At 35.4% G+C, this 17,696-nt stretch overlaps 2 protein-coding genes across 4 annotated transcripts in view; both read right to left on the bottom strand.

The window, feature by feature from the left end:
* The window catches only part of Adk (adenosine kinase), a 474,524-nt gene that overhangs the window by 233,179 nt on the left and 223,649 nt on the right, over nt 1-17,696 (bottom strand). The gene's annotated exons all lie outside the window — the stretch shown is intronic.
* Nucleotides 7,348-7,833, bottom strand: LOC124985294 (U6 snRNA-associated Sm-like protein LSm1). Its single transcript, XM_047553905.1, is given in 2 exon segments — nt 7,348-7,452; nt 7,455-7,833. Coding segments are annotated over 2 exon segments (402 nt in total). The 5' UTR covers nt 7,752-7,833.

The following is a 17,696-nucleotide window of genomic DNA, read 5'->3' as shown; positions in this document are numbered from 1 at the left end:
CTTGTGATGATTAGGTTTTTTTCTTGCTGCTTTCAAGATTTTCTCTGTATCTTTTTCTTTTAGCATTTTGACTATTATGTGTCTGGGTGCATAACACATTGGTTATGTTACCTGACATTCAGTAAGCTTCTTGGATGTGTAGAATAATGTTTTTCAATAAATTCAGGCTGTGCTCAGTCATTATTTCTTCAACTATTTTTGTGCCCTTATTTTCAGACATGGCAGTAGTTACAATATAGAACAAAGCATAAGGGCTGGGGTTGTACCTCAGTGGTAGAGCAGTTGCCTAGCACAGGTGAGGCACTAGGTTTGATCCTCAGCACCACATAAAAACAAATGAAAAAAAAATAAAGGGCAAATTAAAAAAAAAAAAACAAAAATGAAGCATACCTTGCATGCACAAGGCCCTGGGTTCAATCCCCAGAACCGCAAAAAAAAAAAAAAAAAAAAAAGCATACAAGTATTTCCTAACCATGTGATTCTATAAGACACATTTTTTTTAATGTCTCAATTGTCTTACTTTTTTTTTTTTTGGTACCAGGGATTGAACTCAGGGGCACTCAACCACTGAGCCACATTCCCAGCCCAATTTTGTATTTTATTTAGAGACAGGATCTCACCTAGTGCCTCCCTATTGCTGAGGCTGATCCTCCTGCCTCAGCATCCTGAGCTGCTGGGATGACAGGTGTGTGCCACTGTATGCAGCTCCTTACATGTAATTATAACAACCATATTCCATTTAACTTAGTGAATTCCTGTGAGGACCAAATTACATTATATCTAATTTTAAAAACCCACAAAAGATTGACTAAATGTAATTTTATTTTTCAAAAGACAAAAACTTCATCTACAAGCCTTTGATCCCATTTCATCCATTATTTAGCTCTCTTCAATACAGAATTTTCTGTCATAAGTTCTTTTGATACTAACTAAAATCTTTTAAGCAAACTTTCCTCTTTTCCACTGCTCTAACTCTATAAAATCAGCCCACTACCACCAACTCTGTAATATAGTGATTGTCAAACACTCTGTGATAAAGGACAAATTGGTTTTCCCCATGCTAGTCCCTATCCATATGTAGGTGGTACCATGCATTACTAGTTCATGGATACTACAACCAACCAGTGTTTCCTAACATTTGACAATATCCATTTCCTATGCAATAAAAACTCTGATGGTCTTCCACCATGATGTTACTGGCAATGCAAACTTGTTAAAAAGCTTCAAAATAGTTACTCTAAAATCCTATACAGATGAACCCTAACTTATGACGGTTCGACTTAAAATTTCTTGACTTTGTCTTAGTGTAAAAGACACTGTAGGAACTATATTGTGGATTTAAAATTTTGATCTTTTCCCAGGTGAATGCCAGGCAATGTGCTCTTACTTAATGTTGGGCAGGGGCATGGAGCCAGAGGTCCCAGTCAGCTGCTCAATTATAAGAGTTAACAACTAGTACTTCACAGTGTACTGTGTTGCCAAGCTATGATGCCCAGTATGACAGGTGTATTGACTGCATTTTTTTACTTACATTATTTTCAATTTATGATGGTTTTATCAGGATATAATTCTACTGTAAGTCAAGGAGCATCTGTATTTAACTCATTGCAGACTGGGATCAATTAGTTCTCACAACCCAATTTGCTCTAGAGAATTTTTTAAAAACCACTGTCAGTCGTGTAATCAAAGTCTATCAGTCATTTCACTCAGTGGTAAACTCCTTATCTTTCAGAACCATGCTTCTTTATCTCTTCTGTTGGCTTCAATTTCTTCCTTCACCACACAGAAAGCTCTCCACAAGAAGTTGTATTTAGTATTCTTCTTCCTGTACTCAAACTCAACTGTGTATACAGACAATCACTCTGGTTTCTGGATTTACTAAAGGAGTCATAATTCTCTCAAGTCATCCAAGAGGGTAGCATCTAATTTTTTTTTTTTTAATTCTCCTACATACAACTATTCCTTTCTAAGGGTCCTTGTATCCACTCTTATTTTCTTGTTTGTATGATTTAAGGTTCTTTTATTTCCTTGCCTCAACCCAGACTAAAGTTATATCTTTATTTATATCTTTATTAATGTCTCTCTAATTTCTCTCACCTCCAATTTAAGACAACCAGTTAGGTTAATGTATGCAGAATAGTTTAATCATATTACTTCCCTGCCTACTCAAAAACTTTCAATAGTACTTCATTACTTCAGTAATCCATACCAATTTCAAATTTTACCATCATCAGTTATGCTTGTATCAATCAATTTTGACAAGGCAGCAGTTCCCTTAACATACCTAGCAGTTGAAAGCATCAGTGAATAGCTATTGAAAGAATGACTTAAATGATTAAGACATTTGATTTAAATAATTTAGAAAACAGTCTATATCATGATTATATACTTTTATATTACTGTTCTTCTTTTACTAAAATTATTACATAACCAATACAATTTTACCATGTCTGAGGATATTGTTGCTGGTTTTACTCTTGGATGAACTACATTCTAGTCTCCTGCTGTTACTAAGAAATGCATTAAAGCAGATCACATGGTTTTCCTCATGTCAACAAATGATGGCTCAATTAGGCAGATAAGTATCTACAGCCCTCAGCAGAATCTTCAGTCCATTCTTAGCAGTTTAGAAAAGCACTCTGGTTAGCATTAGAGCTAAGGAAAGGAACACTTGTAATTCTTTAAGCATTCAATTAAATTTTTAAATTCAAGACTGGCTATTGAATGTTTCCAAACACAAACAGTGTGGAAGTAGATGTTCATCATGAATGAGCACTCTAAAATCTGGTGTGTATGTAAATTTCTTAATGAAATGAGATTATGACATTTCTGATGCACTGTTTGCAGTATAAACACTTATGGATGATCCATTTTGGTAATTCTGTCATCAACAGATGATTTTGTGTTGGGCTGCTAATTAATGGGCAGTGTTTGCTTGCAGAGTCCATGGAATTTCCAACTAAAAGATACACAGAGCTATTGCTTAGTCACCTTGTGAAGTAGTATTACACTTAATGAAAGGAAACCTCAGGAATGCAGAGCACAAAAGAGAATCAGGAAGAAAAAAAGGCATCAGAAAAGTCAAACTCCTAAATGTTTAGCCCTTAGTTTGTTTACTCTACCTACCTTGTTAGATTTTTCACATCCTAAGAAGTTAGAAATAATAAAAAAGGAGGAGATTGTTTAAGGTCGATATATTACCAGTTCCTGAAGTGATAAAATTATTAAAAAGTATACACAGGGGCTAGCAGTAGCTCAGTACTAAAGCACTTTCCCAGAATGCAGAAGGCCCTAGGCTCAATCCCCAGCACCACACACAATGACACACACAGAGTATATATAAAAACCCAAATATATAACAGTGTAGAATCACTTAAAATAAAAGCAAATATGTATATACTTGAAGAGGTCTACAGAATACTCCGATACATTACAGATATTATAGTTGATGACCCTGAGTCATTACACCTATAAATAAGAAATAAGATTTAAAGGTTTCTTTTCTGCACTGAACCATTCTGGGTAAATGACATATCACTATACTGAGTCTCAAAAATACTAGTAACAATACTAAAATTATTCAAATGAAAAAAAGACTACAGTCACTTATCATTATTCATGCCATATAAGACACCCTTCAATAGCATGGAAATAAAGAATACTAAGATGAACTTTTAGTTAACTGTAAAACTGCAAAGTAATATGGCCTGTTTGAATATATTAACAAAACAAGAGAAAGATTATGTTAGGAGTAGGGGTGGTATTCCTGTTGATATGCTATACAGAGGGACAAAAAAACAAAGTTAACACTACCTATCAAAGAGTTTAGAAAGTCTTCTGTCTATGGACTTTACTTTGGTAGGTCCAGACTAAAAAAAATAAAATGTATTGTATTCTGATTCTTTTATAGTTTATTCAAGCCCCCTTATCATAATTTTGTGTTCACAATAGAGAATATATTTACATTCCAATGTCATTCTACTTTTAAATGGAGAGTATGCAGATTAAGTACGCACAAACACCTGGGTCTATGTGACAATTTAATTTCTATTATAAATGAATAAGGCAACCTATTGGTTTCCATGAGCCATTCTCCTGACTTAGTAAATAAGTCATTCTTGCCTCCTCTCCTCAAATATCCAACCATCAATCCATTAAAAAAAAAAAAAAAAACTATGAGATGTCCTTCAAAATATACCCAGAACCTGACCTATCCTTAATACTCCCACTGCTAGTCTGAGCCACCTCATCCCTCACAGGGACTATACAGCCTGCTAATTGTTTTCTCTGCTTCAACCCTTGCCTACCTACTACCTATTTTCTATACAGTAGCCACAGTGGTTTTAGACTGCAGTTCAGAATATACCACTCCTTTACTCAAATGGTTGCCTCTCACACTGGGAAAATCTAGAACTTTTACCAAGTCCTACGTGTCTTATAAATCTGGCTCACAGCTGCCTTTCAGAGTTCATCTCCTTTCACTCTCTTTACTATGTGTCTCACTGCCCTCCATGCTGAGTCTGAAACACTGGAGGCATATTACCACCATAAGAATTTGTTCCTTTCCTTGAAATGTGCATTCCCCTTACTTCCTGAGGTCTCTTCTGAATGTAATCTTATGAGCAAGTCATTCCCTACTGCATTTATTGAAGAAATCATAGAATAGACAATCTACCAGCTTAGAAGCAACCTAAAGAAATGAGAAACCATGTTCACACAAAAACTCTTGTACTCATGTTCACAGCAGTTTCATTTGTAATAGCCCAAACTAGAAACAACCAAAATGTCTTTCTGTGGGTAAATAGTTGAATAAATTGTGACACAGCCATATCTTGGAAAATTACTTGTCAATAAAAAGTAATGGACTATTCCAATAGTCACCGCAATCTGAAATGTATCTCCAGAGCATTATGCTGAGAAAGAAAAAAAATCAATCCCAAAAGGTGGCACAATATATGATTCTTTTTATGTAACATTCTTGAAATGACATAATTATATAAAAAAAGAAAGAAAGATCAGTGTTTGCAAGTGATTAAGGAATGGACAGGATGAGGGATCGCTGTAGTGACAGAATTGGTATCTTCATTATATCAGTGCTAGTAAATGACGTCTGTGATAATCTTCTGGAGATTTGTAAGAAGTTAACTTTGGGAATGTTTTAGTCAGTTTTACACTGCTGTAACCAATATACCTGACAGGAACAAGTCAGAGGAGGAAAAGCTTATTTTGGCTTACACTTTCAGAGAGTCAGTCCATAGTTGGCCAACTCTACAACTCTATGCCCAGAGTGAGGCAGAATATCACAGCAGAAGGGCACAGTAGAAGAAAACAGCTCAGTTCATGACAGTCATGAAGCAGAGAGTGAGTGTAAGGAACCAAAAATAATACCATCCCCAAGGACATGGCCCCAGTGATCTACGCCCTTCAGCCACACACTACCTGCCTACAGTTACCACCCATTATTCAGTTAAATTTGAATTATCTAAATTTATCCTGATAAATATTAAATTTAACAAAGGGGAAACTCTTCAAGCTCTTTTTTATAGACTTATGACAAATTCTGTATTATTTAAATTATTCATTTGAATTATTACTCCAGTGGATTAACCCACTGATTAGGTCACCACTCTCCTAATACCATCACAGCATCTCCAAACATTCCTACATTGTCTTACACATGAGCTCTGGGGGAGGGGGGGACATCTCATATCCAAACAATAATAGGGGGAAACTGGGTAAAGAATCTCTCTGTATTATTTCTTCCAACTGCACACAAAGTTATAAATTATCTCTAAAAAGATTTAATTAAAAACAATGCTTTGGGGCTGGGGTTGTAGCTCAGTGGTAGAGCGCTTGCCTAACGTGTGAGGCACTGGGTTCGATTCTCAGCACCACGTAAGAATAAATGAATAAAATAAAGGTTTATTGACATCTAAAAAAGTATTTAAACAAACAATGTTAGGATCAAATCCCGAGTCTGCCACATATTAGCTATAAAACCTAGGAAAAATAACATCTCTGTGACTCTGTTATCTCGTTAGTAAAACAGAGGTAATCATCATATCTTTTTCATATAGTTCTTTGAAATAAGTGAATTAATATGTGTTAAAATCTTAGAATGGTACATGACACTGAGTAAGTGCTATCTAAGTAATAGCTGTTAATATTACCAGTTGCTCAGAGAATATGGCCTATATTGTTGATTACAATTATTCACACACACACTGCCCCTGCCCAGGGCCCTGGGATTGAACCCAGCCTAGAACATGCTAGGCAAGTGTTCTACCATTGAGCGTCATCCCCAGCCCTCTAACCCTTTATTTTACTTTGAGACAGGGTCTTGTTAAATTGCCCAGGCTGGCCTCTAACTTGTGATCCTCTTGCCGTAGTCTGTCAAGTAACTGGAATTATAGGTGTTAACACCACGCCCAGCATTTGTTGATTAAACAAATGAATGCTTCTGAGAGATAAATTTCTTTCAGTGTATTGAGAGAATTACCCTTTTGGATCTCCAAGTTTGAAAGCACAACTAATTAAATTTTCTTTCATCTTATATTTATATAAGTGATTACAGCATACCACAAAGATTTCCCTCTATATTAGATAGTTCTTATTCCTCCTACTTCCCTTCTCATGAAACTTTTGTTGGATCAAAATCCATTAATTATCCCAACTTGATTCAAAGAATTAATGGATATATTTTTAATAATTTCCTTTACTATTTCTAATACAGATATGAATGATGGTAATTAGATCACTTGACTAAAGATTCTGTGAATATCTAAAATAATTCTATCTTTTTCATGCATTTATGAAATTGTTCAGAATCAAATGAACTGGAATAGTTTGCACAATTTATAACATCACTGTATCACACTGCCATTTTTTCAATTGCAAGACCATGCAAATATCCTGATCTTCACATGTCTTCTTAGATTTTGCATCCATTGATGACTTTTTAAAAATTTTTATTTATTTATTTATTTATTTTTCCTGAGATTCATATTTTATTTACAAGTCAATGAAAAATGTCCTCCGTAAACTCTAATTTGGGATATAAAAAGCAATATAAAGACGTGGTTGCTGGCTCCACAGTGACGTATGTGTGAAAGGAGTCCATGCCACTCTTTCTTTAAACAATGATTGTTACTAAACAAAAACAAAAACAAAAACAAAACAAAAAACAAAAACCCACATGATTTCTTCATGTTGCATATGTGAAAGAAGTAAAAATAAAAACAATTTTTCAAAACTCTACAGTCTGTTCAAATGTATGAGGTGACCAAGATGTCACTCTCACTCAGTGACAGTCCCTATTCTCCAAAGCAATAGCTTCCGAGCAATGACTTAATACTCATCAAGAGTATCTGCTCTAGGAATTGACAGACCCGGATCTTTAAGGGCCTGAACTTTCAGCTCCTCTGCTTCTAGCTTGGTCTGTTGTTCCACCCTCTCTGTTCTTCTAAGATTTCTTCAATAGACACTTGCTGGAGGGGTGTATCACTCTCCTTTTCCAAGTCTATTTCTCCTAGTAAGACCACATTTTCTCCTCTGACCACAAAAATTCCTCGAGGAATATCACCATATTTTTTGCCCACATGAATACGCTCCACAGTCTGATGTAGCACTAAGTTAGCAAATTGATCAATACTTCTTAAAAAGCCTATAAGTGTCCTTCCATCTCGAAGTAGGACCAAGTGCTTTTTGTTGATGTCCTCGATGAGGCTGGCGGTGCCGGGCATATAGTTCATTTTGAGCTGAGATGAGGCTGTAATGTACAGCGGCGAAAGGCCAGCACGTCCAACATCTCCTTCTTCCCACCACAGTCGCCGCCTCGGCGGGACCGGGACAGGAATGTTTTGAACCTGACCACCACTTCTGCCCCGGCTTTCAGCCGCCAGGGTCTGCTGGAAGCACCTTCCGATTTTTTTTTTTAAATTGATGATTTGCAAAATAATCTGTGTAGGCTTTCTTTCGCCCTCAACCATAGCACACACTCCACAACTGCCAATCAACCACTGATATTCTATCATAAGCAAAATATCTTCCTTTTTCACCTATTCATCCATGAATGGTATTATCTCATAAATTCCTTTATTTCTAATAGTTCATAATTTATTCTTATATTTAATTATTTTGATGCTCAAATTGTTCTAAATTTGACCAGTGGGAAACCCTTCAAGTTAGTTTCTATAAAATTATGATAAACTATCCATTTTACTTTTGAGTATTTCCTTACTTTCTGACATTACAAATCTTCTAGGTTCATTTTGCACTACCTGGGGACTTGAAGCCAGCTATTTCAATTAGGAGCCTTGGTTTCACTAGGTATTAGGGGTTGAAATGTGTACTCCAAGAAATATGTTCAAGCCTTAACCCCTGGTATCTGTGAACCCGAGCTTATTTGGAAATAGGCTTTTTGTGGATGTAATTATATTTGAGGTCAGAATGGAATAGGGTGATCCCTAATCCAATGAAGGTGGTCCCAAAAACAGGAAAATTTGGAAGCACACAGGGAGAATGCCAAGTGAAAATGGAGGCAGAGATCAGAGTTATACTGCCACAAAGCCAGGAACTCCAGGGATCGTAAGCAACCACTAGAATCTAGGAGAGAGGCATGAATAAATTCTCTGTTCCTACTCCTCCCCACAAGGAACTAAACCTGCCAACACCCTGAATTTGGATTTCTGTACTCCAAACGAGAGAATAAGTCTATTGTTTCAAGACTGTGGTAATTTTTTTATGGCAGTTCTAGGAAACTAACACAGAGGGAAATGGTGGTGGGTTTATCATTACTAATTGTGTGATTTTGCTCCTTTGTACTTTCAGCAGTAGAGGTAAGAAATAAATGAATGTAAAGCCACATGTTCATATGTACGTGCACCAATACACACACATGTACATCAACATAAACACATAAATTACGTATTAGTCAACTTTCTTTCCCTGTAATGAGAGAAATTAATTTATAAGAGAAAAAGTTTACTTAGTTCATGATTCTAAAGTTTCCATCCAAGATAGATGGACCCACTGTTTTTTGGATCTGGAGGTGGTGGTGGATGGCAATGGCAGGAAGCATGTAGCAGAGTAAACCACTCACTTTAGTAGCCAGTAAGCAAAAAGAAGACTGGAGTTCTACATTTCCTTCTAGAGCACACCCCCAATGACCTAAGAGCCTTCCATAAGTCCCCACCTCCTAAATCTTAAAGGTCCAACACAGGATGCCATTGCTGAGCCCGTCCCCACTCATCGCGGATGGACCCGGTGCTGAGTCCCCCAGCCTCCTCTGAGGCCCAAGACTGGTAACTGAGCCTGCTCAACTGCCACCCTGTTGCTGAGGGACACTGCTCCTGTCTCTGTGCTGACTCAGCACATCCTCACTGGGGCTCCCTAGCTTCTTTGGAGGCTGATGTAGGCATTTTGAATTATTCCTAAGGGCATGGTCATTATCATTGGAAGGGTGGCTCCCTTCTTGAGACACCTACAGGAGACTGGAAGTCCTTTGACAGGTACCTCTATTTACTCACTAACATCCTACACCCTTCCCCATCCTCTTGTTCACAACTAGAAATACTGTGAACAGTAATCAAACTCAACCTGTTCTTTACAATAACGTTAAAGTTTTTATAGGGGCTCTCTGGTTCAGGTCTGCATTTTCTCTGTATTGAGTGCTACTGATATTGACCTCCCCTTCAAAGGAGAAGTAGTGGAAAACTGCAGGGTCATAATAAGCCTGCAGTGGGGGAACTTCAGTATCTCTGATCTTCACCGCTAGAGGGGAATATATAGAAACAATATGAAAAAACAGGGGAAGAAAGTGTCCCTAAGAAACTAAGATGCTATTGTGATGGAATCCGATAACAGCATGGCAATAGAAATGAAAGAAAAAGAGTTTAGAATCTGCATACTTAAAATGATCCGTGAAGCAAAAGACATCATTCTTAATGGAGAAAAATTAAAAGTGTTCCCTCTAAAAACTGGAACAAGACAGGGATGCCCTCTTTCACCACTCCTATTCAACATCGTCCTTGAAACACTTGCCAAAGCAATTAGACAGACCAAAAAAATTAAAGGGATACAAATAGGAAAAGAAGAACTAAAGTTGTCACTAATTGCTGATGAAATGATCCTGTATTTAGAAGGTCCAAAAAACTCCACTAGAAAACTTCTAGAACTAATAAATGAATTCAGCAAAGTAGCAGGATATAGAATCAATACACATAAATCTAATGCATTTCTATTCATAAGTGATGAATCCTCTGAAAGAGAAAGTAGGAAAACCACTCCATTCACAATAGCCTAAAAAAAAAAAAAAAAAAAAAAAAAAAAAAAAAAAAAAACTTTGGAAAAGAGGTGAAAGACCTCTACAATGAAAACTACAGAACATTAAAGAAAGAAATTGAAGAAAACCTTCGTAGATGGAAAGATCTCCCATGTTCTTAGATAGGCGAAATTAACATTGTCAAAATGGCCATTCAACCAAAGGTGCTATATAGATTTGATGCAATTTCAATTAAAATCCCAATGACATTCCTCATAGAAATAGAGAACACAATCATGAACTTCATCTGGAAGAACAAGACACCTTGAACAGCCAAAAAAATCCTGAGTAGAAAAAGTGAAACAGGAGTTATCACAATACCAGACATTAAACTATACTACAGAACAATAGTAACAAAAACAGCATGGTATTGGCACCAAAATAGACAGGTAGATCAATGGTACAGAATAGAAGACACAGAGAAAAAAAACCACATAACTACAGTCACCTCATACTAGACAAAGGAGCCCAAAACATACAATGGAAAAAAGACAGCCTGTTCAACAAATGGTGCTGGCAAAACTGGAAATCCAAATGCAGTAAAATGAAATTAAACCTATCTCTCACCCTGTACAAAACTCAACTCAAAATGGATTAAGGACATAGGAATTAGACCAGAGACCCTGCACTTAATAGAAGACAAAGTAGGCCCAAATCTTCATCATGTTAGCTTAGGATCAGACTTCCTCAACAAGACTCCCAAAGCACAAGAAATAAAAGCAAGAATCAATAAATAGGAAGAACTCAAACTAAAAAGCTTTTTCTCAGCAAAGGACACAATCAAGAATGTGAAGAGAGAGCCTACAGAGAGGGAGAAAATCTTTTCCACACACACTTCAGATAGAGCACTTCTCTCCAAAATTTATAAAGAACTTACAAAATTTTACACCAAAAATACAAAGAACCCAATCAATAAATGGGCCAAGGAACTGGACACTTTACAGAAGAAGACACACAGACAATTAATAAATATATGAAAAAGTGTTTAACATCTCTAGTAATTAAAGAAATGCAAATTAAAACAACTCTAAGATTTCATCTTACTCCAATTAGAATGGCTATTATCAAAAACACAAACAATAATAGATGTGGAGAAAAAGGTACACTTTTATATTGCAGGTAGAGTTGCAAACTGGTGCAGCCACTCTGGAAAGCAGTGTGGAGAATCCTCAGAAAACTTGGAATGGACCCACCTTTGGACCCAGTTATCCCACTCCTCGGTTTATACCCAAAGGACTTAAAATCAGCAAACTACAGTAACAGCCACATCAAAGTTTGTAGCAGCTCAGTTCACAATAACTAGATTGTAGAACCAACTTAGATGCCCTTCAATAGATGAATGGATAAAGAAACTGTGGTATATATACACAATGGAATATTATTCAGCCATAAAGAATAATAATATGGCATTTGCAAATAAATGGATGGAATTGGAGAATATCATGGTAAGTGAAATAAGCCAATCCCAAAAAAACAAAGGACAAATGTTTTCCCTGATAAGTGGAGAATGATATATAATGGGGGTGGGGGAGTGGGGAGTGAGAGAAGAATGGGGGAACTCTGGATTATGTAGAGGGAAATGAGAGGGAGGAGGGTATGAAAAATGTTGGAGTGAGACAGACATCATTACCCTATGCACATGTATGATTACATGAATGGTATGAGTCTAACATTGTGTAAAACCACAGAAACGAAGTGATGTACCCCATTTGTGTACAATGAATCAAAATGAAGTCTGTAAAAAATTTAAAAAAAAAAAAAAAAAAAAAAAAGGTCTAACACATCTTCCAATGGTACGACCTTGGAGACTAAGCCTTTAACACACGGCCTTTTGGGAGACATTCAATGTCCAAAGTACAGCAGGACCTTTACACAGATAGCTCCAATTCAATCCATCTATACAGCGTTAATTTGTTTTAGTATGTTTGCCTTTTTCGGTCTCCCATCCTATTTTTATTTAACTGTGTTAACACAGGACATTAACATGTTTTCAAAATTCGAAACAATACCAAAAGACTACACTCTAAGAAGTATTACTAACCCCTTTATCCCTTCTACCTTGCTTTCCCTTCTACCTCTTATAATTTTATTGTTTTCTGTTTTATCTTTCCTGCATATACATGTTTTATTCTTCCTTTTTATTACATAACAGGTAATAAAAAAGTAGCACTATCTATTCTTTTAGCTTTTAAAAAATGTATCTGTTTATAAAAATACAGTTTTCATAAACATAGTATTGTATTGTGCATATGTGCCAGTTTATTCTTCTATGATTGGTTATACAGTACTAAATATTTTACAGTTATTAGCAATACTGCAATAAATAACTTCAGGAAAATTACTTTCAAGCACCATAAGGATTGGATTCTTGATAATACTAATTCCTATCTGTACAGATTTTTATGTTTACTCTCCTAGGTAACTGGGCAAGGGTGTTGTAGAGGAATATGTTATGACAGAAGCAAACATTCCTTAAATATAAAACAAAATCATATGAAATAGTATATATAAGAAATATGTAATAACGCAGAGATATGCACATGAAATGAATGTGTGCATAATGGAGATTATGGTTCAATATTTTATGTACTTTATTTCTCAAAAAGTAAAAACAAGTTACATTTGCAAATAAGAAGAGGGACTTCTATTTCTGGCAATAAAGTCAATTAGGTATCCTAACATGGCTTTATTGCTATAAATAACAATTGCAGGGTTAAAATAAAAAGAAAACCACAGAATAATTTTTGAAATATATCGATGGGGAGATAACACAATACTCAGAAGGGTGAAACAAAGTAAAAATGAAAATTCGGGAAGGTAAGCAAACATTAAAATGTCTTTAATTCTGGGGGATATGCCAAGCCCTGTGAATTGAGCTTCAGTTTTCACAGCTATGTATAAAACTGGCAGTGGTATGCTGGAGACAGCTCGAAAGCTAACCATACATAGCTTTTCCCAACTTCACATTCAGTGACTTCATATTAGTAGCCTGGAAATCAGTCATAGTATGAAATTGGGAAATAAGACAAACCGAGACTTCTTTCTGGAGAACCAGTTTTAAAATATTGACCAGCACACCACTGAGTCCAAGGTTTAGCAGATAAACCCTAAGGTATACTGTCCAATTAGACACCCCCCACATAAAACTGGGACACTAAAGAGCTATAAGCTCAGTCTGAGAGTAAAGCTGAATTATGCCTAACCCACAGAAGGAATGAGCAAGGAAATTAGCCAGTTTCCTACTTGATCCTGGGTAGAAGTAAAAATATCTTCCCTGAAAATTTAACCACAAGCCTACCCTCATGAAAGTTTATGAATCTGAAACTCATATTACCTATGCAGCCCACAAAACTTTAAGTCCCAAATTTATTTGAATGTATTCCCAGATTGACAAGTATCCCCAGGCTTTTGGCAGATTCAAATACAAATACTCTCTTTGAAAATGTATCTTCATTTCAGCCTCAGAAATTACCACAAATAATGAATATGAACTAATATACAGGAAAACAAGGCAGTTTGAGTAAAAGCCAGTGGAAACAATAGACAGAAAACCAGAACCGCAACGTTTAAATACTAGCTAGGCTAAGAGAGTGGGTTTAATCTGTTTAAAGAAACAAAAGAGAGGAAAATAAACAAGAAAGGGGTTAGAGTTTATCAAAATGATAAAGCAAAAAAACAATATGAGGAAATGAAGTAAAGGATTAAATGGATATGGATGGGGTTGTGACTCTGTGGTAAAGGGCTTGCCTAGCATGCATGAGGTACTGGGTTTGTTTCTCAGCACCATGTATAAATAAATAAGTAAATAAATAAAATAAAGGTACATCAACAATAAAAAATAAAAATAAAAAATTTAAATGGACAGAATAATAAAACAGAGTAATAGATAATGCTGAAGACAGAACAGAAGATAGATATATTAGAAATTATCCAAAATGTAACAAAGCTGACAAACAAATGGAAATTATATAAGAGGTTAAGAAATGTAAAAGAGCTATTAGGGATACATAGGTGGTTAAGCTATAAAGAGAAGCATGGAAATAATAATTACAAAGTTCAGGATAATGATATTTTGGGGTTAGAGAAATGTATGTGATAATAAGGGATACAGAGATTTAAAGATTCTGGTAGTAATTTATTTTTTTATGTGAATGGTAAGTATACAGATATTCTTTAAATTTTTTAAGTAAAGCTTTCATTTGGGAATAATTTTAGATAAACAGGAAAATTGTAAATATATGAAAAGTTCCCATGTACCACTCACTTAGTGTTCCCTAAGATTAACATTCATGGTATACTTGTCTAAACTAAGAAACCAACATTGTGCATTCCTATTAAATAAAGTCAAGACTTTACACATTCAGATTTCACCAGTTTTTAAACTACTATTCTTTTTTATTCAGGATCAAATCTAAGAAGTCACATCATATTTACTTGTTCTATCTCTGTAGTCTCCTCTTGTCAGTGACAAGATCTTAGTCTTTTATTGTTTTTCATGACTTTGGTAGTTTTGAAGAGTATTCTTAAGGTTAGACTGTTCATTGGTTTGGATCTGACTGGCATTTTCCACATGATTACATTAAGGCTACACATTTAGGGGAAGAATATGAGAGAGGTAAAGTTTCCTCCTCTTCTTTTGACATGATTTCTCACTGGTGACTTCTCATTGGTAGGATAACTTGGTTGACTCGATTTGGCAGATTTCTCCACTGAAAATTGGAAAGTTAGTATTTTTCCCACTTCCAAGCTCAGTTCTTTGGATGAAAATCACTAGATCAGGCTTATATTCTTGAGAGGAATGGAAAGAAGATCTACCTTCTGGAGGGAAAAATATATTATGGGAAATCTTTAAGAAAGATTTATTTCTTCTCCATCATCTAATCATATTCATTTTATGTCACTATGAACTTGTATTTATTTTATAATCTGGCCTTAACCCAATGCTATATATTTCATTTTATGGCTTACATTATTTTAGTTTTGGCCATTAATAGTTCATTCACACTGGAAGCCCGTTCACATTGTACCCATCTCTTTGCATGTTCCATCTTTTTTTTCTTAAATATTCCCTTAACTTCTGGCACTCTAAGACACTGTATGCTCTACCCCAGCTCTAGAACCAGTCATTTCTTTAAGGAATTCTGGGATCTTTTATTGGAAAATGGGATTTAAAAAAATATAGCTGGGTATTGGATTGTTTGTTGTTACTGGGATATCACTGCTTCTAGGCCCTCTCAGTGGCAGAGGTAGGAAAAATATGTATGTATACTAATCCATGTATAGATGTATCTGTAATCGTTTCCTTCTCAACTGAAAATAGTAAAATTAGTATTTTTCCTGCTTCCAGGTCAACTCTTTGGATGGAAGTCACTAGATCAGGCTCACATTCTCAAGAGAAATGGAAAGATCTACCTTCTAGAGGAGGAAATATATATTAAAGTAAACATGAGTTCACACTGCAAGGTTCATTCTAGCTGTACCCACTGGCTTATTTTACTTTTCTGACAGTGAGAAATTTGGTTTCTATCATCAATCTATTTATTTGTTCAATCCCAGCACACATGCAAAGCAGGTTCATAATTATTAACTCATATCTCTATGAGAAACAATTTTACCAACTAGGATATAGTATTTTTATAGTGTTCCAAAGACTTTAACTTATATTTTCCAGTCAAAATACCACTTTCCAGTTATTTAGGGCAGGGTCTTTCCCCCACCCCTTTAATGAAATTATGTTATACCTCTATAATATAATTAGATTAACTTTCACAGTCTACACTCCACACTGGGATCCTCAATATTAAAAATGCTGTATATATTAAAGTTAACTCTTTATAATATATATTTCTATGGGTTTTCACAAATGCAGAGAATCATGTATTTATGACTACACCATATAGAACAGTACCCTCACACTAACAATTGCTGTTTGTATCTTTTTTGTAGTCAACCACTTTCCTTTCCATAATTTGTAATTCTATCTAAAATTATTAAAATGTCAGTGTATTTATTAAAACTCATGATTCTTCATAAAATAAAACATAAAATTATAAGAGAGATGCTTAATTTTTAAATTAAAGGAGAATTGCTTTATAAAAATCACGAGCATTAAGAGCTTAAACCTATTAATTTATAGTTCTAGACTAGAGAAAAACACCTAAATTCCTAAATTAGCTTTTCCATGGTGTTATTCCAAAATCTGTAAGATTATGAGAACAATTTTGATGTTGTTCTTGGTCCAGAGAACTGGCCTCTAGCTCCAAGCACATACATTTTGCATTTATAAAGTATTTTCCAAGGTAGAAACCTACCAATACTGCTTACAAAAATGTCCAGAACTGAATTTTTAACTGTTTACTATAGAAATATTAAAAGCAAAACTACACTGTAAGAACAAAGGAAAAAAACAAACCTGTAAAACGACCATAGATGCTGTAAAATTTGCTCTATCAGTTATATGATCATTAGGTCTTCTCTGTTCCCCCAACCCTGCCCCCACCATGCTGCTGGGGATCAAACCCAGAGCGACATGCTGCATGCTAGGTAAGTGCTCCACCACTGAGTATCCCCAACCCAATCATTAGATCTTGATGTGCTGTAACAGTTGTTCAATTTCACAAATCTAAAGCAGAAGAATAGCTTCTCAATTAGATAACAGAGAAAAATAGTAAAAATCTTCAGATTGCTTATTTGTTCTATACCCAATGCCCCATCAAAATTCACCTGAGTATCAAAGTTTCTATTTTATTTACATTGAATAATGTGTCATATACACGTTTCACATACAATTTCAGAATCATGTCCCCCAAAGCAGAATTATCTAGGGGAGGTGATTAACTCTACAGCTCTAAGCAGTACAATCTATTTGCTGGCAGTATCATGATCAGTTAAGGACTTTAAGCTTTTAGCTTTCTCCCCCTGGTGGTAGCGTCTGGGTTGATAAGTTTATAAAATATCTGATAGAATCTTAAGGTTCATGGCCACTATAGTCAATTATAGGTAGGCAATTTGGGGACAGAGTAGATTTAAGGAAATAGAAGCAGATTTCAAAACTCTCTAATGGGAGCAGTTGCCTCCTATAGTTCTTTCTCTCTCTCTTTTTTTTTGTTCCCCAAAATGCAATTACAACCATTACATCATTGTAAATTACATGCTGGGGTTATCTCAGTAGGTATCTGCCAAATGTAAAACTTACAGAAGGTCTTCAATGTAATAATGTTGTTTTATCATTTTAATTACAAACTCTTTAAAAAACTCCCTAAAGTGTACCAATTGGGGTGGTTTAAATTAACAGATATCTTGGTAGCCCAAGGGTAGCAAAAATAGATTGAACTACCAAATTTCATCATACTTATAGCAGCTGTCTTCCTGCCTC

This window comes from Sciurus carolinensis, chromosome 5 (assembly GCF_902686445.1).
Source record: "Sciurus carolinensis chromosome 5, mSciCar1.2, whole genome shotgun sequence".
Lineage (NCBI taxonomy): Eukaryota > Metazoa > Chordata > Mammalia > Rodentia > Sciuridae > Sciurus > Sciurus carolinensis.
This window is presented reverse-complemented; position numbering and strand designations above follow the sequence as displayed.